This window comes from Frieseomelitta varia, unplaced genomic scaffold (genome assembly GCF_011392965.1).
Source record: "Frieseomelitta varia isolate USP_RPSP 00005682 unplaced genomic scaffold, Fvar_1.2 scaffold_564, whole genome shotgun sequence".
Classification (NCBI taxonomy): domain Eukaryota; kingdom Metazoa; phylum Arthropoda; class Insecta; order Hymenoptera; family Apidae; genus Frieseomelitta; species Frieseomelitta varia.
The window spans coordinates 489,387-517,364 of record NW_025110328.1 but is presented as its reverse complement, the minus strand read 5'-3'; the positions used below and the strand labels follow the sequence as shown (position 1 = coordinate 517,364).

General features: G+C 31.0%; 2 protein-coding genes and 2 non-coding genes across 7 annotated transcripts; 2 read left to right on the top strand and 2 right to left on the bottom strand.

Moving 5' to 3' along the window:
- The first annotated feature begins 17 nt into the window (after nt 1-17).
- Nucleotides 18-89, top strand: Trnaw-cca. Its single transcript has one exon. It is a non-coding gene; the product is annotated as a tRNA-Trp (tRNA).
- Nucleotides 34-3,514, top strand: LOC122533959 (THO complex subunit 5 homolog). Of its 4 annotated transcripts, none has more exons than XM_043664161.1 (12): nt 34-96; nt 396-558; nt 653-790; nt 877-1,091; nt 1,167-1,242; nt 1,298-1,483; nt 1,554-1,686; nt 1,756-1,995; nt 2,062-2,164; nt 2,250-2,451; nt 2,540-2,834; nt 2,905-3,514. In XM_043664161.1, the coding sequence occupies exons 2-12, from the start codon at nt 463-465 to the stop codon at nt 3,219-3,221; spliced, it is 2,001 nt and encodes a 666-aa protein (XP_043520096.1). In that variant the 5' UTR covers nt 34-96; nt 396-462; the 3' UTR covers nt 3,222-3,514. The 4 variants fall into 4 exon arrangements, with proteins under 4 accessions (XP_043520096.1, XP_043520098.1, XP_043520097.1 ...); XM_043664163.1 differs by having other exon boundaries at nt 36-96; nt 461-558; XM_043664162.1 differs by having other exon boundaries at nt 44-96; nt 443-558.
- Nucleotides 3,420-5,356, bottom strand: LOC122533960 (dynein regulatory complex subunit 2). Its single transcript, XM_043664165.1, has 6 exons — nt 5,131-5,356; nt 4,815-5,067; nt 4,503-4,717; nt 4,029-4,421; nt 3,816-3,953; nt 3,420-3,744 (listed from the first exon to the last, which is right to left on the bottom strand). Exons 1-6 carry the CDS (start codon nt 5,266-5,268, stop codon nt 3,538-3,540), a joined length of 1,344 nt encoding a protein of 447 aa, XP_043520100.1. The 5' UTR covers nt 5,269-5,356; the 3' UTR covers nt 3,420-3,537.
- A 9,168-nt stretch (nt 5,357-14,524) lies between these two features.
- LOC122533995 lies at nt 14,525-14,701 on the bottom strand. The gene has a single exon (XR_006307813.1). It is a non-coding gene; the product is annotated as a U2 spliceosomal RNA (small nuclear RNA).
- Nucleotides 14,702-27,978: the final 13,277 nt, after the last annotated feature.

Sequence of the window (27,978 nt, the reverse complement as noted above, 5' to 3'; positions counted from 1 at the left end):
AACCTTAACATACATCAGACTCCGTGGCGCAACGGTAGCGCGTCTGACTCCAGATCAGAAGGTTGCGTGTTCAAATCACGTCGGGGTCAAGATAAGGTTATCATTTTAAAATTTTTTTTTATAAAAAATTAATTTTCTCAAATGTACAAAAAATCGTATATGTTTTTTATATTAAAAATGTTATAAAATAATCAACTGATTACATTTGCAAACCTACAAATAATTATAACTTTTTTCTGTTTATTTACGTTCAATGTTGTAAATGCACATAGCTATTAATATATCTAGAATATGTATTAATATGTATTAATATCGTTTTTTTTTATATTTCCAAACATATGTTTATAGATTTGTATATATAATATAATAATTTTAATTATTTCAATTATAATTAGAATGTGAGTAAAATTAAGTAAATATTAAATATTTAACGCATGATAAGTTTTGTCGAAATCAAAAGAAATGGGCAAAGAAAACGATTCTGACAATACAAAAAAAAGAAGAAAATCAGTTAGTGGGAATTCTGGAATGTCTTTGAAGGATGGAGATACATACAAGGTAAGAATATTTTCAATTTCAAGAATATAAACAATGTCTCTAAATTTTCAAGTATTTATATATGAATTTTAAAGTACCTATCCTGTACATTTAGGTTATAATTAGCTATGAAGAAAAGGAAGCTATGGAACGTTTATCAGAAAATGATTCTGAAAGTTTCCTATCTACTTGTGATAATATACGTAAAGCTATGAATAAAATTGCTAAATTAAAATCCAATGGAGATGCAAATGTTTGTATATCAATTAAGCATAAATTAAATCTATTTATATAAATAATAAATATATCACTTGATAAACTTAAATTGTATATTTTTAGGCTAAAGACGAAATACATGAACTTCAAATTCAAACATCATTAGCTTTTATCGAACTCAAAAAATTAAATAGAATGGAAAAATTTCGCACAAAATTTGCGAGAGATTCTCTTATATCTTCAAAAAGTAGTGTTGACAGTAAACATTTACATTTACAAAATCTGTTGTATGAAGTCATGCATTTAAAAAAAGAAGTTGTTAAATGTCTTCAGTTTAAGTAATTTAAAATTCTTAGTATATCTATTCAGTTAACAGTATTTAATTTATTTGACATATATGTATTAATGTACAGGTCTAAAGATGAATTGATACAACTTGTATCAGAAGAAGAGTTTTACAAAGAAGCACCTGAAAATATTTCTAGACCGGTATGAAATAAAAAATAAAAATTATTTATAATATTATATAAGTTAATGTTTCTAGGAAATAACAAAGCATAATCCTCATCAATTAAGACTGGCACGTCTAGAATGGGAATTAACACAAAGAAAACAATTAGCTGCTTTGTGTGATGAATTGACAGAAAACAAAAAGGCAGTAGCATTAAGTATTGAATCAAAACAAACTAGACTTGATAATCTTGCACCACAACTTTACTCAATATTAGAAGTATTATTGACATATTTGTAAAGTATTGTTTATTATTTATAATTGATGTTAAAATTATTAATCTTTTTAGGCAAGCAAGCCATTACAAGAGAGTCTTGGTTTATTGTTGGATAAAGTTAGACAAGAACATCATAAAGCAGCATTACTTGCATCACCTCTGTATGTTCTTTATGCAAAGGCATCTGCATACAGAGATGCATATGGTACTGTCTTTTTATTATCCAAGATGTTTTGTATTTTATTGATTTATTTTTATGTTGATTTTCTTTCAGATAATTCTATAATAGTAAAAGTGGAAGGTGATGAAGAAGAAGCAAAACGTGCAAATAATCAAGATGCATTGCAAGAATCTGATTCAGATGCTGAAACTGTTTCTGAAAATGTCATAGAAGAAACTCCTGTACATAAAAAAAGACATCATAGGTTATCTAGAGAAGCTAGGCAAGAAGAGAAAAAAACAAAATTGTTACAAAGGCATCCTTTAAACGTGAAAATAATTATTAAATTGAAAAGTTAGTAGTAAAAGATTTGTACATATAATTTGAAATTGAATATTTTAAAACATTAATCTTTTCCAGATGAAACAAAACTGACATTACAATTTTATTATATGATGTCTTTGAAAATTGTAACTGTGGAATCAAAATTAAAAACTGATGGTATTATGGATATTAGTACAGGGTACATTACATTTTATATATTGCTATTATGTATAATTATTGCTGTTTTTCTATTATAATTAATTCCAAATCTTTTTTTTTAATAGAGATATGCTTATATCAGAATCTATTTTACGCGAGTTATATCCACGAGATTTAGGATTAGAGAGTCCAAATCCTGCTAACTATTATCAATTAAATCGGTATAATTTGGGCCAATTTTCATCGCTTGGATTAGGAATCCCATATAAATGGGTACAAAGAATGGCTGGATTACATTTCATTTCTCCGGATGCTAGAGAACAAAGAGTAAAATTTTAATATAATCATATTGTTATAATAATACATCATTTAGTAAAAATTATTTTCAAGTAATCTGTATATTCCTATTTTTCAGTTTACGAATGGTGAAATAACCCAAGATAGCGTTGAATGTGTATTAAGAGAAATCAAAAGACGCGTAATAGCAAGATTAGAATTATGTACAGAGATTAGACAATTAGAGTACGGAAATTTGCCAATTTTTACCGCTAATAATGATCTTTTACCACAAAAACTTAGTACGATTTTACAGAAATTCTCAACAATTTCATGGAATAATTATTGTAATAATGTAAATCCCATTTTTCATGAACAAGGACTGGTATCTTCATTGGATATCTTTTATGAGGCTATACTTCGTCGAGGCAATTGTAAGATATTGTAGAACTATTCAATATATAAATCTTTATTTTATTAGTTAACTTACGATATTTGTTTTAGATGAATTAATTGCTAGAATAGCTATAAAACCAGATTATCCAAAAATAGCACCATTATTTAGTATAAGTATGAGTCCTACAATACATGCATCTGCAGATATTTTAAGAGATATTGAAAGAGAAGTAAATGTCATGTGGATAAAACAGCCAACATTGTCTGCACAACTTCAACGATTACGAGCATGTTTTGATATTTATTTGGAATCAGAGGGTCTTGTACCGAAAGAAAAAATTTTCTTTCACTCTGTCAAAGGTCGTACTCGTGCTAGACCATATAAATATTTAGAATTAGGAGGTGGAATTTTTATTCATCGTTAATTTAATATAATACAAAATGATATATGTAAATATATTTTTCCAAAACATGTTATGCTTTAGTGTTAATATAATAATGCATGTTTAAATTACAATAGAATCATATCAACTAAATTGTAAGAATCTCCTCAGTGCTTTATAGCATAATCTACATTTATTGATAAAGATCAGATAGTTTTTCCCACTTATATTCGTTAGGTGTATTTTTTTTGTTGTTGAAGGACTCAAAATTGATATTCGTAACTATTCCTGAAATAAAATTGGTATATGTTAAATAAAAATTATAATACACATTCTTAATTCTACTATATTTTTTTATTTATAATAATAAAAAATAATAAAACAATAAAGTAATTAAATATATTAACATACCGGAATCTACTGAGAAATATATTTGCAGTTTACATTTTAATTTTTTATTTTCTCTACAAAGTTCGTTAGTTTGTTTTTTTAATAAAATATTATTTCCTTTTATATAATTAAAATATTCCCAAAAATTGTTGACTTTAGCACATGATTCAGGGATCTGAAATAATTTATTTGGAATCATTGCAATGTCATTCTAATAACATATATTTATTTCATTCTATTTCTTACATTAGCATCGACGTATTCAGTATAAAGTGTATTTTGCATAAAATATTTCTTCAAATTAAAAAATAAAGGTTCCAAAGTGGTGCATATTTTAATTATTTCAAGAATTATGGAACTTTTTTTCAAAATTTTTTGTAAGTGCTATAGGAGAAAAAAACATTATTATTATATCCTAAAAATTAAGGAAGGAATTATAGTAAAAAAAAAAGTTCTTACTTTTAAAACTTCATTGCTTCTAACAATCAATTTTTTCAACTGTACAGAACTTATCATTTGAGTTACAGTAAATTTATATTTAATGTTTTTGTATCTTTCCTGTATGTTTATATCTTTTCTTTTAAGTTTTGCAATTTGTACTTTTCTTTTTTCTGATAGTATTCGTACATTGACTTTTAAAGTTTCAATTATATTTTGCAATTGTAAATATATTTTTGGATATTGTAATAAACACATTTGATGAACATCATCTTGTTCTTTTAAATATTCATACTGCTTTTTTTTGTTTTCAATTATTCTTTGATATTCATTTATTATTCTACATAACTGTTCCCAAAACTTTTCTATTTTTAAAAAAGCTTGATGTATAAAATGTGATGCTCTGTCCTTCTCCTAGTATATTTTATAAAAATTAATTGTTAATTTTCATTAATTTTTTACGCGGTAAGTAAATATTACCAAATAAATTATTACCAAATATAAAATATTAAAAATATTAGTAGCGTTGTATGTTTTCCTTATAGTTTGTGTTTGGTCAAAGATTATGCATTTTCTGGTTATGTTGTTAGCAATTTCTTTATATTGTCCTATGTAATTTCTCAATTCAATTAACTCTATCATACTATTCATTTTAATATTATTTAATTTATACATATCATGTAATTCTACTAATTTTTGTTTATATATTGCTGTATAATATAAAAAGAAAAATCATAAATTCGTATAAATTTAAAAATAATATAATATTCTAGATACATTATTTTATATAAATAATTTAAAAAATACCAATTATATTATTGATTAGTAAAATATAAGTTTCTTGAAGTTTTCTATGATCTGTATCTACTATTTTTAATTCATTATATAAATAAGAAATTGTCGCATCTTTAATTTTTACTACTCTGTCAAAAGTTGTATTGAGATATTTTACGTTTTTATGAAATTCCTTGCATTTTATTTGTCGCAAAACATATCTCCATTTTTCATTAATTTTTGCAATATTTAATTTTGAAAATACTTCTTCGTGTTTTAATTTGTTCTGTAATAATTTTTGTAAGTTTATTTTAAATATTATAGTAAGAAAATTTAATAAATAATATACCTTAGTAAAGATAGCAATTAATTGTTGTTTACGTCTTTTAGTTTCTAATTCAAATTCAAGACGATGTTGCATATATCGCATACGTTCCTCTTCGTTCATTCGAACAAGTTTGCTACTTTTTTTTCTTTTTCTGAACATTTTTAAATATTTTGTATTACTTACCCAAAGAAATATCTTACTATGTATATGTAACAAATATTTTTTCAAACATATTCAGTTATATATAATATAGTATTTACTATATTAAAATATTAAAAAACTAATACTATGTAAGTCAATGTATCATATTTTATACTCTAATAATAAAATAGTAGAAAACAGTCCTCCGTATAAAGAATATATTAATATGTTTGATCAATAAGAGTATTAAGGGACACCACAGATAACTACATATGTAAGTATTAAAATACCTACATTGTATTACAATATTGCTGCGGTCAATACAAATTTTTATATTTTTTCTAATAAGAAATATTAATTATTTCTTTTTAAATAATTTAATTCTGTCTCTTTTACAAAATAATTACGTGGTCTAAATTTTGAAAAGAATTATTTTTTTCACAGGATGACAAAAACTGTGAAATGTATGTGTATTTTATACTTTTAGTTAAGTTAAACTGTTAAATATGTGTATTCCATACTTTTAGTTAATGGTAAAACAAACCTTGAATGCATAGTCTTTTATTTTTAAGAAATTAATTAAATTATGTCGAGCATACGAAGATACGAACGTCATTTATACTTAATTATATACATAAACATACACAACATACAAGTAGTAATCTATACTCGACAGAATAAACGTTCCGACTCTTATTTCGTATTAAATTTTTACAGTCTATGTTGATAAATTTTTGATTATTTTTATTTACTATAATACTCCTGCGTCTTTTTACAATTTTACTTGTGGAAATCGTAATAAAAACATTTATAAAACACAAATTGTTCATAAAAGAAATTACATTATCAAAAATGCAATGTTGATTGTGAATATCACTCAGAAAACATAATTTTATAACATTTCTAAATATAATTTTATTGCACGCTAAACATCATACATTCGTATCTCTCTACGCTTGATATTTTTTTATTAGTTTCTCAAAAACAGAAGGCCATGCACTCAAATCCTTTTGCAATTTACAATGTATTCCCATTAGCTTAAAACATCCAGTGCAAGAGCCAACTTATTCGAGGTTTCGCACTTTTTATTAGAGTATCTTTCATTTTAAAGACCTTAAAATATTTTGTTAAAATCATCATTCTAACAACTTTTCCCAATATAGCGTACTCATTTCGATATCTTTGATGTTTTCAATAATACAAAATAACCTATCAGAATAAAGTTTTTTTGTTTCGAAACATAAATATTGTGGTGTATAATAATTCTCAACAAAATGATCTGTTTTCGAGTATTGAAGATCATTGCAGTATTTTTAATTGTGATGACATATTCTTTTTCCATATTATTATAGTCGAAAAAAGATGCACTTCAAGTATGATGTCCAGTTTTAGGTAATCTGAGACCCTTAGATATGAAAAAATCATGGTAATTTGAAGGAAAGTGATCAATAAAAGATTGTTCTTTTTCTATTCTAAATGTTTTTACAAGAAATATCAAAATGATGAATATTCTGCACATTATGGGATGAAACTTTTCCCAACCGTTGTTGGATAAATGGTCATGTAAAAAATCGTCTACTAACCAGCCAGATTTTATTCTTTTCTTTTTTCTTTTTATAAAAAATGAAATATAAATGCTATTATGTCGTGGCCTTCAATAGAGTTGATAATCGGAAGTTTATAAGACACTAAAAGATCAATAACGGTTCCAGTGTAATGTAATTCAAGGATCGAATATATTATTATGATTCAGAAGTTGTCAGTCATAGATAAAAGTCGAAAACTGATGTTTTTAATAATATAGTCTTGACAAAAATTACAGAAATTGATCACAACAAAAATTTAAGACCAAAAATTACAACAAAAGATCAAAATCAAGCAAACTCAATAATCAAGATGTTATAAATTAATAATTAAATGCCTCGTTGCAATTCCGCGGTAGTTTTTATATTCGTATTTCCAATTGTTATTGGGAGCGGGGTGGAAGTGACATGCTAGTGACACGCTCCGCGGAATATTATTATTTTTATCCAATTTCAGGAAATCTTGTTCTGGAATACGGCTAAGCCTATGAGCACACCGATTCACGATTGCTTCCGGATAGCGATTGATATTGGTGCAATTGTTGCGCAAGAACGATTGCAAGTAGTCTTACAATTAATTTAGGGTCTTACATATTACTACAATCAGAATCCTATTATACCAAAGAACATATAAAAAAAAATCCCATATACACTCGCCGCGGAAAGTATGTTGACAAGCACCAACAATGTTGTTTTTGGCAACTAAGTCAAAAGTTTTAAGATGAATGGAGTAAATAATTGATACATATTAATTGATACTATCTAATAAAATATATATTTAACGATAAACTGTATGAGATGTTTAACAACTACAAAACAATCAGTCATTTATAAGAATCGTGTGCGGAAGGTAAGTTGACAAGAATTGGTTATGTAAAAAAACAAAGTTTGCAGTAAAAAAAGCACACATTTAATATGAAGTTTGGTAATCTCGATTATTTATTGTCTCTTGAAGCCTTTTTGATGTATTTTCTATTAATTTATTAATTATATTTTGGTTTATTTTAGACCATGCTTTTAATAATGCTCTTTGAAATAATTGTTTATTAGTTTTACAATGCTCAGGCACATTTCTGTCCAAATGGTCCCAGAAATGCTCGATGGAATTCAGATCAAGTCTCTGAGCTGGCCATGGCAGTAAATGAATATTGTTTTCATTATAATACTTTTTTGCCACTTTACAAACGTGTTTTGGATCATTGTCCATTTGTAAAATAAAAGAATCTCGGGTGTTCATTTTTTCTGCTAAATTTGTCAAATTTTATTACAAAATATACACGTATTTTTCTCCTGTTAATATTCCTTCTATAAATTGTAAATTACCTACACCAGCCGCTGAAAAGCAATCCCATACTAGAACCTCCATGCTAGCAATCCCATGCTCTACCTCCGTGTTTTATGATAGAAGTGATAAAGAAGGTTTAAAACTTTCTCCCACATTTCTCCATACTGTCTTCTTTTGTTCGAAAGTCTTCTTTTACGAAATTCAAAGTTTGACTTGTCCGTGAATATAACATTTTTCCAAAAGTCAATTGGTTTATTCACAAATTGCTTACAAGGAAAAGTCACAGCAGTTGGGTCGTCGATTTTAATGAAATTTGGTCTGTCGATTCTAAAGCAAATATAATTTAACTATGTCCAAGCATTTGCGTCAATACTCATTATTTACAAAGATATTTAATGTTTTATTCTTCTACCCTTTCTATCCATCTATATACTATTCCTGTGAAAGTTGCAAGTTGTAGCGCAGTAGCGAGGCTGGTGGTGTAGTGGATTCATACCCAGATGTTTGAGGGTTTCAGGATGCGAATCCCTCGCAGAAAAGGAATATTTTTGTATTATCTCCACTTTTGTTTTCTTTTTGGTTTTCTTGTTTTTTTATATAGAATACTGTGTTTTACATTTTTATAGTATCCCTAATTATTAATTTATTTAAAATATAAGAAAATTTCGATATAAAATATAATATCACAGAAAATTTCGATATAAAATACAACGTTGAACGTAACAATTTTTATTAGCTAATATTTTGCAAAAGAACATTACATTGTCTAGGATGATAAGCGTCATAAAAGTATGAAAAGCATAAATATACCTCGCAGTATGAACATAATAATTTATAAATGCCATATTTTTACAGGGACACTGCGTTTCTTACATCGTCTGGAAAGTAAACTTGGTTTACGTTGAAAAATATGGATCTATGAGATATTAATTTTGTTGCATACCAGGAATATTTAATCATTGCATTGAAAACTGGTGCAGATAACTGATTATGAATCAAGGAATGAATTTTGATAGCGTTTTCCCTACGTGAAAGTTCACGGTTGTTTTGTAAAATTTCTATGGCTTTTTGTATTTTTTTAATAAAATTTTTAATTTGTCGGAAAAAATATGCATCGCACGGCTGATAAAATGGAGTGCAATGTGGAGGTATAATTTCCAATGTTGATGTATAATTCCCTTCATCTGTGAAAATACTAAAATATTAAAATAGCCAACATCGGTTTGTCCTCCCCAGGACAGAAAATGCAGAATTGCCAGAAATTCGGGACATATAAAGTTATAAACTAACGATTTGCTTTTGTTTTTATGACGCTTATTCTAGACATTGTAATGTTCTTTTGCAAAAATTGTAATGTTCGACATTGTGTTTTGCACTGAATTGTCAATGATACTTAATAAATTAATAATTAGGGACATTATAAAAATGTAGAACATAATATTCTACATAAAAAAAAAAAAAAAAAAAAAAAAAAAAAAAAAACATAAAAAAAAAAAAAAAAACAGAAAAATAAAAGAAAACATAGAAATAATACAAAAATATTCCTCTCTCCGAGGATTTGAGAAACCCTGAAACATCCGGGGTATGAACCCGCTACACCACTAGTTTTTTTTCGCTACTGCGTTGCTTACTATAGCTTTAAGAAAAGAAGTATATGTTGCTGTGATAAAGGATTAAAACATTAAATATCTCTGTAAATAATGAGTATTGACGCAAATGTTTAGACATAGTTAAATTACATTTGCTTTAGAATCGATAGACCAAATTTCATTAAAATCGACGACTCAACTGCTGTGACCTCTCGTTGTTAGCAAACGCTAATTGTCTTTGAACGTTACGTTTGCTGATAAGTGGATACTTGCTTTCTCGATACTCTGCCATGATATCCTGCTTCTTTTATTCTCATACAGATTTGTGTTTCTTTGATAGGAAGATTCAATTCAAATTTCAATTGTTTCGGAGAAATGTTGCGGTTTTTGTGCACCTCTCTTAATGTCATGCGATTCTGTCCCACTGTTATTTTCCTTAGCCGTCTTGATCTCGGAGGATTTTCGGCAGTACCGTTAGTTTTTAAAAGATTTACCACCTTCCTAACACATTCTGCCGATATATTAAAGTCAGACGCGATTTGTCTGAGTATCTCTCCTTTTAAACGTTTATTAAATATTTGAGACTTACTATAGTTTCTACATGTAAAAATGGTAAACAAAACGTATAATTTAAAAATTAATTATTCTTAATTAATCTTTAAGGAATTATAAAAAAATGCAGCTAAAAATATATATCAACTTACTTTCCGCCTGATGCTAAATCACACTTCAACAATATACACCTCTTTCACACAAAGGACGAACCTCAACTGTCCGTACAATGTCAACAAACGCTGATACAACATTTTGAGAAACAAAAAGTTTACATATTATACTTACAACTAAGAAAAGCTCAAAATGGAGAATTGCCGTGTCAACATACTTTCCGCGGCGAATGTACATGCACTGCTATTGTTACAGTTATAATCCAACGTACAATCTTATTTTTTATATATTTTTGTGTATTATATCCGAAAATAGCTTGAAGCCATCAAAAATCACATTGAACATTTCTTGTAAAATAAACATTCAAGAAAGAAATAAAAATATCTTCAATTGATTATTTTCCACAAATTATTATAATTTTTTTATATCAGATTATTTGGATGTTAATATATGATATGTGTATATATGTAAAATTTATTTTTCTCCGGTTACAATAATACGGAAAGAGATCATTATTTAAAAAAACAATAACCTTGAAAACTCAAAAGAAATAATTTTATTGAAAGAAATGATAATATTTGTCATTTAATACTACATAACTTTGTTCTAACATTCTTTCATGTAGGGGACACTACCCAGACAATGTTATAATGTCAGACACATTCCCGAGACGCAGTATCGTTATGCCCATAAAGTGATTGCAAGAATTACTTTATGGAACTGACCTTATCAATAGCACATCTTAGCCATAAACTAACTTACCTTCTCGATCACATGATCAGTAAAGACACAAAGAAAGTCGACCTATAAAAGGGCGGCTGCATTAGTAAGAGTAAGAGTAAGAGTAACATAAAAATGCATTCAGAGTACGTAGTAATACGCGTTAGTTCAACCGCCTCGCGCAACGTCCAAGCCTGGGAACGTCCACTACATCAGCTCTCGCTGTTCTAGCAACTATCATACACACAAGGAGTATAGGCACAATATAGCAACCAGCATCTCGCAATTCTTTTCCTCAACTTAACATTTCCTTAACTTTCAAGTCATCAAAGGTTTTTTTTATAAATATTATTTTTATGTAAATATCTTCAAAATTTCAATCAAATCGTGCAATTACGCATGTTTAGAAATTTCATTGAAATTTTTTGAGTATATGTCATGTCCCGGCTGCGGGGAAACTGTGTGCTAGCTATCACGGAGCCGGGTTGAGTGACAAAGTGCAACCTTTTGGCTCAACCGGCACGTACATCCGGTTCTAGCTAGGATCCGCGGCGTTCACTAGTTTGTGCGTTAGAAGTCAGAGATGATGTTCGAATGGGATAGCAAAGATCACCAAAAGTTTAGCTGATGATTAATAATGAAGTGACACTGTATAAGATATATGTACACACACGCGTGCGCGCGCGCGCGCGCAGGTGTCCATATATGTATATATGTATATGTATGCACACATATGTATATACAGCTTTCGGCATTTTCTTCGTCTGTATAGTGGGATGTGTGGGATGTAGTTCTTTGAAATATAGGTATCCGGTTTTTTAGGAGACTGATAATCTTGAAGGTCTGTCAAAGTGTGTGGTCCGTCTTCTTGATGTTTGCAAACTTGTCCTACCATATTTGGTTTCGTGGTTCTGCGATGTGTTTGCGGAGATTTGAGAGGAGATTTCTGCGTAGCTTGTGGAAGGAGTTACCAGTTTTTTTAAACTTCCGCCTGTATTTATTTTTCTCCGTGATGAGGTTTTAGAGAACGGTTTGCGTTTAGAGAGGGTTTGCGGAGGAGGATTGCGTTTCGAAAAGATTTTTGGATTTTAGTCGGATGAGTGCTTCGATTTTGTTGTTTATGTCGGCTGTGGTTTTTAGTTTCTGGTTTATTTTGAATTTGTTGCAGTTTTTGACGAATGTGTTCCAATTGGTTTGTGCGGTTTGGTGTGGTCGTCTTGCGTTGTTTTGAGTTGTGAGTGAGAGGTCCACCGGCAGGTGATTTGATGATAAATCATGATGTGGCAATTTTGTGGAAAGGGGGCATTTAACAGGAAAATGTCAATGTTGAAGGGGGTGCAGTTTGATTTCCTATGAGCGTAAGTGGAGCTGTGAATGATTTGATAATTGTGTAACTCGAAATGATTTTTGAGGATGGAACCATTTTTATTTCTTTTGGTATTGTTCCATAGGGTGTGCTTAAAGTTGAAGTCACCGCCGATGATGTAGAATCTTGGTTCTTGTGGTAGTATGATGACGTCCAGATCGTAAGGGTTTATTTTATTTTGACTTAGAGGAAGGGGGAAGTATATACTGCTCCGACTGTTAGTTTGGGAGTGGTTTTGATCTTGATGGTAAGTACATGTTTGAGGTGGCTGGTTGTGGTGTATCTTCCGTAGGAATGTCTTTCTGAACAGCTATTAATACTCTTCTTCTTGGTTTATTGTTGATGGATGGATCGATTCGTCTTGTCTGTGTATTTTGTAGTTACCCAACTACAATTTGAGAGTGTTTTGGGGTGAGCCAGGTTTCGGTGATGATTGCGATATCTGCATTATGATCTATTAAAAATTTGTGAAGTTCAGATATCTTGTTTTTAACGCTAGTGGCATTCCATAAGAAGATGTTGATGGGGTTTTTATGGCTACTCATTATCTAGTTCTTTCTTTATGAGTATTGTTGCTCGGACTCTTTCTTGTTTGTGCATTTTGTGTAATATTTCTGGATGAGCAATATCATTTTTAAGAACTGGTCTAGGTCTGTTGCTTTGATATTATCTATTTAATCTATTAGTTTCGGATTGAGATTTTCGGTTTGCTGAGGCTATAGGAGTCGTTGAGGTGATACGGCCTTGAGTGAGGTTTGCCTCCTCCTGAAAAGGGAGGAGGTGGTGGGGATTTTGTTTGGGATAAGGTGGGGGAAGCTCTGTGCTAGGAGGTGCATGTTTGGGAAAGAGTTTTGCACATGTTGGATTTTTTCTTTACTAATCTTTTTTAGCCAGTAATGCAGGGCATTGAGAATGATTGGCCGGGTGAGCGTCTTTGCAACTGGCGCATGTTGGGGGAATTTCTAGGGTTTTGCTGCAGGATCTGGTGTAATGTTGTTCGGCGCATTTGACACACATTGGTTTCTTGTTGCAGTTTGACGATGTTTGACGAAGTGTGCATGGTAGAAATACAGAAATACTGAATCGTTTGTTCATAAGACTCATATTTTTCCTAGTATTTTATATTTTGATATTCTCGATGAATCTAATATGATTTATTTGTGCCAGTGTGGTTTCGGGCACGAACGTGACTCTATACATGGAGTATTTGGTGTAGGTTGGTATTTCAATACCAAGTGTGTAGGATTTAGGCCGTGGCATCTAATGTTTTCACTTATTTTGGTTGGAGTCGGGAGTCGGATCATGCTTTTGATCACTACGGTTAATGTTTTCTCGGACCGTACAGATGTGAAATTCAATGTTTTCTTTGACGTCGGCTTTAAATTCCGTAAAATCTTTTATGTTTGTAAACATTATTTTAAGTTTGTCTGATGTAAATTTGGCTTGGGAAGCATTCTGGTATTTTGATTTAAGTGCGTCAAGAAATTTTAGATGGTCAATTTTACATTTTGGATTTTTTTAGCAGGAGAGTTTAGATTTGTTGCGGTGTGATTTGCGTTTGGGATGCCAATGAGACAATCAGCGAAGACGCTGCACCTGTTTTTGGTAGGGATGTCTGGGTTGATGTGCTCCATACCTTTCTGCATATTTGCGACAGGAGGTGAATCTAATAGAGATATGGTCCTTTTTCTCGATATGGTAACCTTGAGTGATTTTTTGGTTTTTCAATGGCTTTTTTCTTAGCCACCGTCCATGTGGATGCTTTGCCTTCAAGTACGCAGTCTAAGTTTGCTGTTGCGGCTTTATTGCTAGCGATGTCTGATGATATCTTTTCTTCTTTGGCCGTGGAGGTTTTGATTCTCACTTAGAGTCTTTGTTTGATTTTTTATTTTGCACACACTTGTTCACTCACTGCGATTGTGAATAAGAAGACTTGCTCAACTTTCTTGCTCGGAGATTGATCAGAAACTTCCATTCATCTGATGAACTGCGACATATCTTTGCAAGGCAAAGCTTTGTAGCGAAGGAAAGGCTCGAGTCAGAAAATTAAATGATTTTTGGAACCAATCGTTGAGCTATTCCTAGCGGCACTGCAATACCGGACCAATCCCTGACGGGGGAGGAGCGAGCTAATGGCAACTCTATCAAGTTCCAAAAATCAGATTAACATTCTGACTCTGGGAAGTGTATCAGACATTAAGCTAATAAGAATAGATAAGCATCTTTATTTCTGACAAGCAATGATTCTTCCAAGGACAATACGTCTGAGGGACGATACATTGTGGGCGTCCGGGTCCTTCTTAATTTTTTAGTACAATGTACAGAGTGGAAAGAAAAGTTTTTCCGTGGATACTATAGATGAATTCTACACTTTCGATTTATTTATTATCTATTTATTAGAACTTACCGTAAAATTGACCTTGACCTTAAATTTCAAGGTCAAATTTTTTTTGTATTCTATTCTATTCTATTCTATTCACTACAAAGGTAAAACTTTTCCAAAGAACCGTGGACCGTATAATAATAGGAACCTAATAATTCTCTTTAAAAATGTTTTTTTTATCAAAAAAGTTTTTTTATCATTTAACACTGCGGACACGTGCCTGCTATCAGACAATCATTTAAACTTAAATTTTATCGTTATCGTTATCGGATGCGTGGATGGTTTAAATTTCATTCAACAAATGTTCAACAAATGGTTGCTCACGGCAAATGCGAAATTATAATCAAACATTCCCGTCCGTTCCAGTCTATCGGAATGGTATAGATCTTAGAATGTTAAATTTTTTCACACTCTACAAGGATATCCAAAAATAAATATAAGTTAATTACAAAAAATAATGATAACCTCTTGTAAATAAATGATAAAAAAAATATTTCTGGCAATATATTTGTCTCTTAAAATAGTGCAATTTTATCCTCAAAAAATTTTTTGTAAAAATAACAGAGATCTTTAGCTAACCCTAATTTTGTCTTGTGTATTGCATTATATTATGTAATGGCCAAATTGTAAGAGGTTAATCTACATATAAAAAAAAAAGAACAAATTATTAAGGCCAACAGTACTTATGACATGAATGTACTCCAAACCGAGTATGTCAAATTAGAAATTTCCAAACATTTATGTTTAAAACTCACAGGTATAGGCCACTTATTGTTAGAGAATTCTAATTAGACGCTTTATAAATTTCAGTTAGTCTCAAATGAGACGAGTTTTTCCATAGGGATTGTCATGTCATAAACACGTGCGTATGTCACGGTGGGAGTCTGATCGAGTTCCAAAAATAAATGCGCGACAATTCGACAAACCGTAGAAATTATTAACGTGTTACAACTGAAAGAGTAGTTCCTGAATGTAGCAACGTATCGTCTAACTGGGCTTAACTCTAGGTTGAACAGAATGAAGACAGATTTGAAAAACTGACTGCATTTTTATTTCTTTGATTACATTTATATAAGTTACTATCATAGTTTTCGAGAAATTTTGGGAAGTAGTGGGACTTTATTATTTGCTCTTGATCATAGAGCGTATGACACGTACTCGAAGTATTGTGCAGGCAACGGGATAATTTCCAGATGGCCATTTTCTAAAAATGACAACCTACCCGAGTCATTCTTATAAGCGGCAATGAGAAATTTTGGAAACCTCTTCCCATATTTCCTGATTGGTCTTAATACAACCTCTGCTCTACAGAATCAACTTCTCAGAGTCCTTTGGAAAGAGTAACTCAAAGCTTATTATAAAAGAGGACTCTGAAGAAATCAAAGGCAATAACTTCAATATTTTACAATCAAATCAGGGAACTAATCCTCAGACATTAGTCACTGATTCAAGTTCAATTTAGTAGTTACTCATTCAATATTCGATTCCTTCGAATTTAGTCGTCGGTACCTTAGTCATTTAAACAAATCAAGCTTTTTGAATCGAGTAGAAACCACCGGGTTTATTGCATAATAAAGACAGTGCAAATCAAATCAGAGTTATTCATTTCTAACAAATACCTTCCTTCGATTTCAAGTCGAAGGTATAGGATCGACACACAAATATCATATAAAGTTTGTCAGAAAACGCTTTTTTCTACATATAATATAAGAATTGTAAATGAATATTTATATGTATAAAATAAGTAGCTACAGATTTTTCGTAGAATACGTAGTAAGTCAATTATATTTATCTGGTCTGCATAGATACAGAATTTTGTGTCTTTAATAACTTGAAGATGATTACCAAACAATTTTAAAGCCTCATTTCAAAATGTTGTTCTTGTTATCTGACATAGGTTAGACATAGGTTAACAATGAAATTAAAAACACAAAAATGTTCATGAGAATTGAACTGAATTTCAATAAACTGTATTTGTAGTTCTTTCTAATTCCTCATACGAAGTTAGTTTCGTAGCATAGTCCTTTTTGTTAAAACTAACACCCACAGGTATCAAGAGCTGTGACCTCGGAAACCAAGAAATTGATATCAGTGTCTTTTTCCCTTGTCTCGCGTAATGTACGAGACAGGCATCTAATTATATCCAACTGTTTAGATGAGACATTGCACTATCCATTAAAATAGGAAATTCGGTTAACAAAAATGTTTCAAAAACTATTCAATCAATCGGTTTGATAAAAAGAAAGGATTAATGAATGAATTATTATGAGCCCATACGTGATTATTATGGAAATCAAATATGCCTTGTCTTGTAAAAGTTGCCTCGTCTGTCTAATGATCAAATAATGGATAAAAATTTATCATTTTCTGCTACTGGATTTACATACCACTCACAAAATTCAGCTCGGTAATCAATTTGAAATATTTCTTGTATTCAGTTGTTCCAAAATTAATGTCCCATTTTTGGATATAAAATAATAAACATCTTTCTATAAATAACAAAACTTTTATTCAATAATATATTGTCCATTATTTTGTACGACTTTTTTCCATCTGGTGAGCAATTGCATAATTCCCTCCTTCCAAAATTCACTATCCTTTTCGGCAAAAAATGCAGAAAATACACTCATTTTGCAAGCCTCTAGAGAATTAAAATTTTTGCTATTAAGCGAATTTTATGACGATCTAAATAAGTGATAATTTGAGGATGCTATATCAGCGGAATATGCTAGAATAAAAACTTTCCAGTTAAATTCCCTTAATTTTTTTCTAGTCTGCAACAAGTCTGGCATTGTCGTGGTGAAAACTTACACCTTTTCTATTAACTAATTCTGGCCGTTTTTTCTTGATATTTGCTTTCACTTAATTTAATTGATCACATTATTTCGTAGAATTTATAGTCTCATTTTGTGGCAGAAGCTCATAGTACACTATTCCTTTTCAGTCCCAATATCTTTTTCGAACAACATTATTATAGATGATCCATTTTTCATCACTCATGATAACCACTTCAAATAGGTTCGTCTTCATGGCGTTTCAATAGCGAATCACACGCAAAAATTTTGTCGACTAAATGCCTTTCCAACAAATTATGCGAAATCTAAACGTCATACCTGAAAACCAATCCAAGTTCGTGCAAGTGATATTGTACACTAGACTTCGATATCTTTAATTTCTCGGCAATTTCTCTGATTGTATAGCGTGGATTAGATTGAATTAGAGACGATATTTGGTCATTATCAATTTCGGACCGTTCCTCATCGTTTAGGTTGAAATGTCCATTACGAAATTTTATAAACCATCTTTGCACTATTCTTTACAACATCATCATTATAAACATCGCAAATCTTTTTTGTTGTTTGTATGGCATTTTGCCCTTTTCGGAAATAAAAAAGCATAATTACTCAAAAATACATCTTCACAGCCATCTCACAGCAAGATTAAACCAAAAAAATGTAATCCAAATTTAATGCTTTTTTTAAACTAACCATTTAAAGTGTTAACGATTATATTTGATACGTTAGAAGTTTCGTCACGGAAAAACGAAAGAGCATCATCTATTGCGAAAATGCGACATTATTTATGATTAACCCAATACAAATGCGTACACACTCTACTATCGTTTCGTAAAGTTCTCCAAATAGTACTTCGTGAAATTACAATTGAACTGAAGCTCATCGAATACTGAATGTAGCATGATTATCGGAAAAGCTTTAAAGTTCTATTTGAGCGTTGTTGTTGAATTGAGAGTGTATCAGAACCATATTGTTCTACACATTGTAGGTCAGACGTGGCTAATTGGTGGCCCGCGGGTCGCATGTGGCCCTCTACTTCCCTGATCGCTAAAACTATCCTCTCCATTGCGTTGAAAGTGTCACGGCCACTTTTTTTTTTACTGTAGTAGCTGCTAAAGTTAAAAGGAAAGATAAAGAAAGATAGTGAAAGTAGTTTGTATAACCCGCTGCGGCGGGACAGAATGAACAAAGTGGGAATTAACTTTCATTGACTGAGTGCTATAAATTATAATAAAATAAACCTGTTCTGCGTAATTGCAAATGAATGTTAATAAAAACGGAACGATGAGGTATTTTTCTCCCAGAATATCAACGTCCATACTCTTTTACGGCAGTTGGAACATTTCCGTTACCATAAATAAAATGAATATCATAGTATTCTTCATTAGTAAATATTCTTAGTATTTTAATGTAAGATCGACATTTTAGTTTAGCACTAACTGTAGAATATAATTAAGGATACTAGAGAATATATCTATACATATCTATCTATACATATCAAACAGTCGTCCGTCTGTGTACTCTATTGCAAATGCGTAGCTACCTATTTCATACATATTTATTTATAACTATCTAACAAGACGTTTCTTGACAAACTTTATATAACACATTTTTCTTCTTTTTATATTTATATAGATTAAACCTTATCCTGTACATATCTTTTTTTTAATCGTATTATTCCTTTTTCTCTTTAATAAATATATTGATAAATATAGATATAAATATGGAAACCACAAATTATTACAAGATGGTAGCAGTGTTATGGTTGAAAGCGGTTATGGTGATTTTGGACTAAAGTAAAATAGAGTAAAATAAAGTGAAAAAGAAATAAAAAAATCGTTGTGTAAAATTCCAAGATGGCGTATGTGAAAAGTAATGATATTTTAAACTTTTACACAACACAAAAATTACGAAATCATTATAGAAAGAAGGAAAGAAGAAACCGATAAGGACAAGCACTGGCAAGTTTTGAATGTGAAAACGACAAGGTACATATACAATGCAATTATTAATAAATATCCTGTTTGTACAATGTGTCTGTTTTAACTAAGAAGAGCCAAATATCTCGAAAAATATAAATGATACGAAAAAACGTATCGAAAAAAGTTGTAGGGTATTAAATATTATAGGTTATGATGTGTCATTCGTGTCATTCGCCTTGAAATTATCTTGAAATAGTCGCATTAAAATTTTTTAATTGAGCTCTACAATTTTTATCAGATATTCTTATACTTGATTTCTGTACTTTCGTAAAATACAAAACTTACTATTCTTTAATAAATCATCATATTGAGATATAAACATTTGACATGCCACCGGTATTAGCGGATATACAGTGAGCAACGAAAGTATTCGAACAGCATGATAGAAAATAATTGATTATACAAAAATTGTATAATAAAGTGCAATTTATTGAAGCAAATTGTTTTTACTGTTGTATACATTTGTTAAATATATGCAAAGTTAGAAAAAAATTAAACAATAAGTAAATAAATTACATAACATTTTTCACGGGTAAGTACATATAAGACATGACAAAAGTATTCGAACGCTGAATTATAAACGCTATACATTGTAAACACAAGATTGTCGCAAGGTCTAAATGTAAACAAAAGATCTTCAGTGTATTTTCCAACAGTATTTGAAAACAAACGGAACCGAAAGTTAAACGTTAACCTGTAATTCAAAATAATGAGTGATAAAACATCAGAGACAAGTAAACCCACGCGAGAAATTATTATTGAATTGCACAAAGAAGGTAAATCATATAAAGAAATTGCTTCTTTTGTAAGCAGAAGCAAATCAACAATTCATTATATGATAAAAAAGTATAATACGAACGAAAATATTGCAAATGAACAAAGATCTGGGCGTCCAAAAAAATTAACACCACGGGAAGAAAAATTGCTTCTGCGTGAAATAAAGAATACTTTATTTCGAATACTTTCGTTGCTCACTATACATCGCATTTCATTCAGCGCTATATTGTAGCACGTCAAATTTAGAGGCTTATATTTCGATAACGGTTTATTAAAAACTACCAAGTTTATAATGTCTTGTAAACAGGTTTGAATGTTAGGTAGGGTTTCATTTAAAAATGTGATTATTACAAAATGTTCCAACATCATCTCAAAGTAAAACGAATGATTTCATAATATGTTGTCTTTAATATATATTTTCAGATTTTATATTTTCGTTTTTTCGTTATTTCGTTCATATTTTTCGAAAAAATTGTGTGTTCTAAGTAAAGACACATTATATAAATGATTTGAAAAGGGCACACGATAGTGAAAAAATTTAACGAAATGTATTTGAAAAAATCGACGGCGTTACAGATCATATGTAGAAATAATCTCAAAAGTATAAAATTGAAAAATTATTCAAAAGTAACGACTTTTTTGATGAATTTGAAAAAGCTATGTATGAGCTTATGCTTTAACATTATCGACCAGTAAAAAAAACCCATTAAGTAAAAATTAAAATTAGTTAGTTACTATATTCCAAGTCAAAAAGATAGCATAAGTGTTTTATCTTTAATTTGTAAATGAATAATATTGTTAAATTACGAATTCAGAATATGCAGATCAGTGGAAATAGATAGCAATAAAAATGTATAACAAGAAAGAACTATTCTATACCTAATGCGAAATGATTTATTTATTTTAGTTATCAATAATAGGGTGTCAAAAAAATTATATGTTATGACCTTCACAGCGTAATTCTACGCCTTCGGATACAATTATGAAGCTTATCTGGACCTATGGAATCGAAATGTGGGGCATGGCTGCCAAAGCCACATTGCTAAACTTGAGGCATTACAATCTATGATCCTTAGAACAGTAATCAATGCTCCATGGTATGTTCGAAATGACGAAATCTGGAAGGACCTCAAAATTAAAACAGTTACTGACAAAATCACCAGTCGCTGCGACAGATATAAAAAAAGAATAGACAATCACTCAATCAACGACTTAGCAAAAAAATTATATGTAACTAGTCTGCCTCGCAGATTACATAGGAAGCATCCAATGGATCTTCTATCCTAACGACATTAAGTCTCAACAGATGTTCTCCTCAGGGTAACATCCACGTGTTAATAAATCATAAACCCGATACTATAATTCACCAAATGTCCTTGCTGGACAAATTGTGAAGGCTCTGGGAGATAATAAAAAAAAAACTCCTTCGGATCGGTGAAGATCTGTTAAAAAAGTCGACTGCAAAATTGACCTTGACCGGCTTTTAAAGGTCAAATTTTTTTATGATTGCATCTTATTCTACTCTTCGAGAAAATAAAATGTCTGCAAGGAACCATGAATCGGAAATGACTCGTTCTCTTGAAAAATGATTACATATATCTGTGGGATGGGCAAATTCCAGGAAAGGGCTCAGAACTTTCTCCAGTGCCTAACAATTGCAACCAGATGTCCCAAGTGGTATACCATAAACTCTAGAGAAAGTTAGGCCTGGGACTTGGGATCGTTTATGGCGAGTGTTCCAGGCCTAGCGTTCAAGTACTAAGGGTGCGTTGTGTGTATGTGTAGGAATGACGAATTTTGGGCAGATGAAGAAGGCAGTGAGTGTCGAGAAGCCAAAGAGAACAGAGTGACTATCGAGAAGACGAAGAGATGAGAGTGAGTATCGAGAAGTCGAAGAGAACAGAGTGAGTGTCGACATGGAGAAAGCAGAGTGAGCGAGCCGTGAAAGAGAGAAGACAGTGAGTTGAGAGTTGCGAGTCTAGCGAGTTTAGCAATTAAGAAAATGTCACTTTATAATCAAAATTCCTACAAATCGGGATCTCAAGCCGGGATTCCTACAAATTGGGGGCTCGTCTGAGATTCCTATATATCCAATTATTATTAAACTCGCCATATATGTAATAAGTTTATATTTTGCAATGGAATAGGCTCTGCTATTGCACTTACTCAATTTTTCGAACATTTCTTCTACGGATACACAAGATAGCACCATCCTGCCGTATTATCCGTAAAAGATGTACTTGTGTACCTGCCTCTACAGGGTGTCCGCGTTAAGCTTTGTCACCAATTTTTAAGGCATTTTCAGTAGTGCAATTAAAAAATATTTTAGACAAAATTTTTTTAATATTTGATGAGCTACATGTTCCCATATTATTAAATCTCAAAAAATGATTTTTACGTAAAAAAGTCAAGGTCACCTTGACTTTTTTAAGTAGCAACATATGTTTTTGAAATCATAACATTGTTGCTGATATCGAGACGAATTCAATAGTGTATTATACTGTGACTTTGAAATGATCTTAAACTATGATACAGAGGATTAGACTTTTCGTTGTCGTTATAATTACGCTGTCTCTAAACAGGATGGTGCTGTCTTGTGTACCCGTGGAAGAAAATGTTCGGCGAAGAAATTAAGTAAGTGCAATAGCAGAGCCTATTCCATTGCAAAATATAAACTTATTACATATATGACGAGTTTAATAATAATTGGATACATGTAATCATTTTTCAAAAGAACGAGTCATTTCCGACCCATAGTTCCTTGGAGACATTTTATCTTTTCAAAGAGTAGAATAAAATGCAATCATAAAAAAATTTGACCTTCAAAAAACCGGTCAAAGTCAATTTTGCGGTCGACTTTTTTAACAAATCTTTACCAATCCGAAAGCATAGAATCACGCTATGAAGGTCATGACATATAATTTCTTGACACCCTGTACATATCAAATTGTGTTATATAATAGTAAGTACTCCTTATTTTCTATTATTTTTATCATCATATTAAATCATAATTTATAGATTGTTTTTGTTCTAAATTATTCTGTTCCTGTACAATAACATATTTTAATTCGTACATACCTTTGTATTATTTCCCACTTTTATGTATCTACTATTTAAGCAAGTCGTTTCCAATAATTTTCAATTATATTAATATCTGGAACATGTGCTGACTGCTGCAAAATAGACAGGTTTTTCTTCTTAAAATAGAATTAGACCAGTTTTGTTGAACAGTGCGTAAAATTGCATTATCTTATCGAAAAAAAATCTAAATTCAAAAATGCATTTTTCGTGGTTGTTTATTTGCTCTCTTATCAAATTTAAATATTCACTATTTATTTCTCCATCAATGAATTTGATATCTGTCTTGCCAAAATAACCGATACGATCCAGATCATTAAACTATTTGTTATCGAATTTTTATCAATATTTCTTGTACTTCTTCTCAATCGAGAATTCCTTATTTGTCCAAATCTAATGAATTCGCCATTTTGCAAGCGTTATTCTTTATGTTTTACCATTAATGTATTTATAATCTTGAATCTTATTGAGTTATCTTTTATCATAATGTTCTTTGTTTTTATCCTTGCTATTATTTAAATTAGTCTTTGCAATTTTAAATGCTTTGGAATTTTTATTTTATTTTATAGCGAGCGAATATAATCATCATATGTATAGTGAAATTGCGGTTTTTGTGTAATGAAATTGAGAAGATAAGTTTTCTGGCAAAATAAGAGTTCATACGGCGTAAAATTAGTACATTTGTGGATGGAGATATTACAGCTAAAGATAGCAAATTGAATATACTCGTGTCAATTGATTCGATTGGACTTGATATAAGGTTTTAAATAATACTTTATTGCTACATTTGTTTGAGGATGGTAGAAATTAGTAGAGATTGCTTTGATTTAAGCATTTATTATTTAAATATTTAATTAAATCGGATATAAAATCAGGACATTGCTTAGTAAGAAAAGTTTTCGGAATTCTGTAATGTGAATAATTTAACTAAAACTTTGTGTTGTTTTGTAAGATTGTTGATGCCTTGTGATTAAAAATTTGTATCAACAAAGCACTACCTCGTTAAATTGTCTTGTCGCGAGAATGAATCTATTATTACCAGATTCAGTAATAGATCAACAATGTAAATTGTAAATTTTTCAAGTGATACGTTCGTAGTTGTGATCTCCATTGACTGAGTAACAGACTTGAAATTATTATATTATCTAGCAAGAGTGATATAACTGAATAATATTTTTGATAGCTTTAGCAAAACACAGACGAAAATTAAAGAACAATACTACTAAACTTCCATAATGTCATTGGATGACCAATAATTCTTATTGATATTGACTCAGTGCTAACACCAGTTCAGTAACATTTTCTTTTCAAAATAACCTTATTCATAAAGAACAAAATTCACTAGTTAATCATTATGCTTCTTCGCTTTCCCTTTTTTCTGCGATAAACCAAAATATTAAAAAATGCCTTGTGATGACATCAGACAGTTTTTCTATAATAGTTCTTGTATAACAAAACAGTTCTTCTGTACAATCCTGTAACAATCAACCGGGTTATGCAAGTTTAAGTCCACGAGTAGCAATAGGATAAACCTTAGAAATTATAACGTGTTATTTCTTCATGCAGAATACAACAATATTATCAGTATCGATATTGTAGTTACGAATGCTGGATGATTTAATTAAAGAAATGGCTGCGTTGGTATCAACAAAAAATTTTAAAATTCTGTTAGCATTAAAATTTTTCAACTCGAATAATATAAAAATAACTATTATTATTTGACGAAAAGTCGGAAAAATTTATGTAAGTCTCGTTGAATTAAACTCTAAAGTAGCTTAATCTATCGAAATCAGGAGGTTTGTCTATCAAAATGAGGAAATTTGACTTTTGAGAAATTCTGCGTATTATTTTTAAACGGAGCTTTAGAAACGTTTTGTCTCGAAAAGGATTGAGAGTTGATAGATTTATTAATGTTTGGTAGGATTTAAACTCTGTATGGGCATGTTACATGTTTTGTTGATAGCAATTTGCAAGAGTAAGCTGTTGTCTAGAATTATTGTATTGTCGTTTTCTATATTCTTTTGTTACGTGACTGAAATTTTTGCAATGTCTACTTATTTATTTTCAGAAATAGAATTGTTTCGACTTAATTAAAGATTACGTATCTATTAGTAGATGGACTCGATTTCTGCAACATTCGTTTGTAATATATCGTTCGTTTATATGGAAATGTTATATTTAGAAGTGGAAATTATTATATCGTAAATATAAAGTCTTTTCTTCTATAATAGTTGCCGTAAGGGCACTATTAATTAATATCAAATAGTGATATCTTAGCATTTAAGATACATATCTGCAGCTAATGCTTTTCCAGATCTCTCTGATTCCGGTGATGCATAACATCGAAATGATTTTAATCCAACAGATACAGTTCCTATGGGTGCGGAATTGGAATCAATACGTTCCTGCCACAGGAACTACCAAATAGCTCAGAGTGCAAGCTCCTTATTCCCTTGGTCGAGGCGAAATTTTTCTAAATCCCTACTAACTCTGCAGGCTGGCACCCGAGCTGTGCATCGCAGCTCACTACGGCTCACTCAAGTAAAAACTCTTGCCGCGACGTGGGCGTACCACTATTCTTGAGAGTTCAACATTTGAACTCCCGTGGGTCTTGTGTGTCAACTCGTAGTACTCCATCGGTAGCAATGATCAAGGCCATACCGAACATATCTGTCGCAGACAAGTCTGCTTTCCAAGATGCCCTTCGATCTGGGTGAAATCAACTCAAGTACGTGGGATCGTCACTCCCCAAAGGCCTAAGATATACGCCCCAGCCTCTCTGCGGGACTAGATGCGATCAGATTGATAAATCTTGGGTGATTTTAACGAAGCCTTTCTTCAACTCAGCAGGATGATGGTTTCGTTAACGACAATGAGACTTCGTGAAATATCGAAAATTCCACTTCTGACACCAATTCTATGTTGCATGTTTGAGTGAGAACGTCGTCGATATATTTAATATATTTATTTGAGATGTCCTATAACTGCACTTTCGGATACAATTAGCTTCGAAACATGCCGCAAAATTGACCGCAATTCGCATACAACAAAAATCTCTCGCCCTCCGACTTAGGATCGAATGCAATTCTAGATATCTACTATATATATATTAAATGTAAAGTAAAGAGAGGGTACTGGCGAATCTTTGTTTCGATGATTCAAAGGATTTTCAATTAAAATTTTGGATTTAGCTAGGATAAATCATAGTTGATTTTAACAAAACTCGTCTCTAGATATCCATGAACGAGTTACTCACTGGTTGCTTATCTAACAAAAGAAATACAAATTTAGGATCTGATAAAAGTATAATTGCTAAATCTTAAAAGGATGACACGATTGCTACAACTTTGTTACTATTCTGCCTATCGGTTTTGTCGATAAAATGATTAGGCGGGTTGCAAAATTGTTCGTTGTCTTAGAATTTCAGGTATTCGTTTCAGCTCGAAATTATCCAATCCGATCCAACTCCAAACACTCACACTAAGATAATTTGAATAAATTTTTATTTAAATATTTAAATTTTTATTTAAATAATAAATAACAAACAATAATTAAAAATATAAGTCTTATAACTTCGTAAAAAAAACGCAATTAATTTACTTGATCTTATTTTAAACTATGAAGTTTTTATTTTGACTTTCTTGAGTTTGCTTTTTTTAAAGATATTTTTGCATTATATAGCGAATGAGAAAGTAAGGATACCTACTTCTATTTTATATTTGGACTTGTTGAAACCTTGATAGCTTCAATAAAGAAGAACCGTGGTCGGAGCTTTTTTCGTCGAATCACGAGGCAATTATAATAATAGTAATCAAATATACAAAAATTTTCTAATTTAAAACGTTAGACTTTTTATCAACGCGAAAAATCTATTTATGATTAAAAATAATGGTTCGCCCACTTTTTCATGGTAAGAAATCCTAACAGCCGCCAGCTCGATCATGGTTAATACCTTTTATTGTCATTGCCGGTCGACAGACCTGTTTTGTTTAGTGTTTTCAAAAGCAATTAATGTCGGATCATCCGTAATAATATTCGAAATAATGCTACGCAATTCATCTAGGTCAGGACAATCGAACAGCCCGCACATTAAATTCATTGGCTGTAACTTACAACTAAAATCTATAAAACAGACCCGCCGTCAGATGGTATTTAAAGGCAGATATTATAGATACAGAAAGACGGAAGTTAGGCGCATAGATAGACGTTAGGCGATAGATACGCAGATAGATACGTAAATACAGGCTCATTTTCTAAGAAGTTAGAATCAATCAAAGTGTCTGTACGAAATTAAGTTTAAGTGCAGACAACTCGTTTGAGTCAGTGCCAACCGTAAGACTGCCCATGTTGAAACATGCGGCAACGCATGCATCGATTTTTAAGTTTCATGATGCATGTTGCAATTTATGTAGCTCAGCATCAGTGAATCAGCAGGCAACTGACACTAATGTAGGTTTCATGAAATCTAAAAGTCTATCATTTTTTATGTGTATGGGGGCCTTAA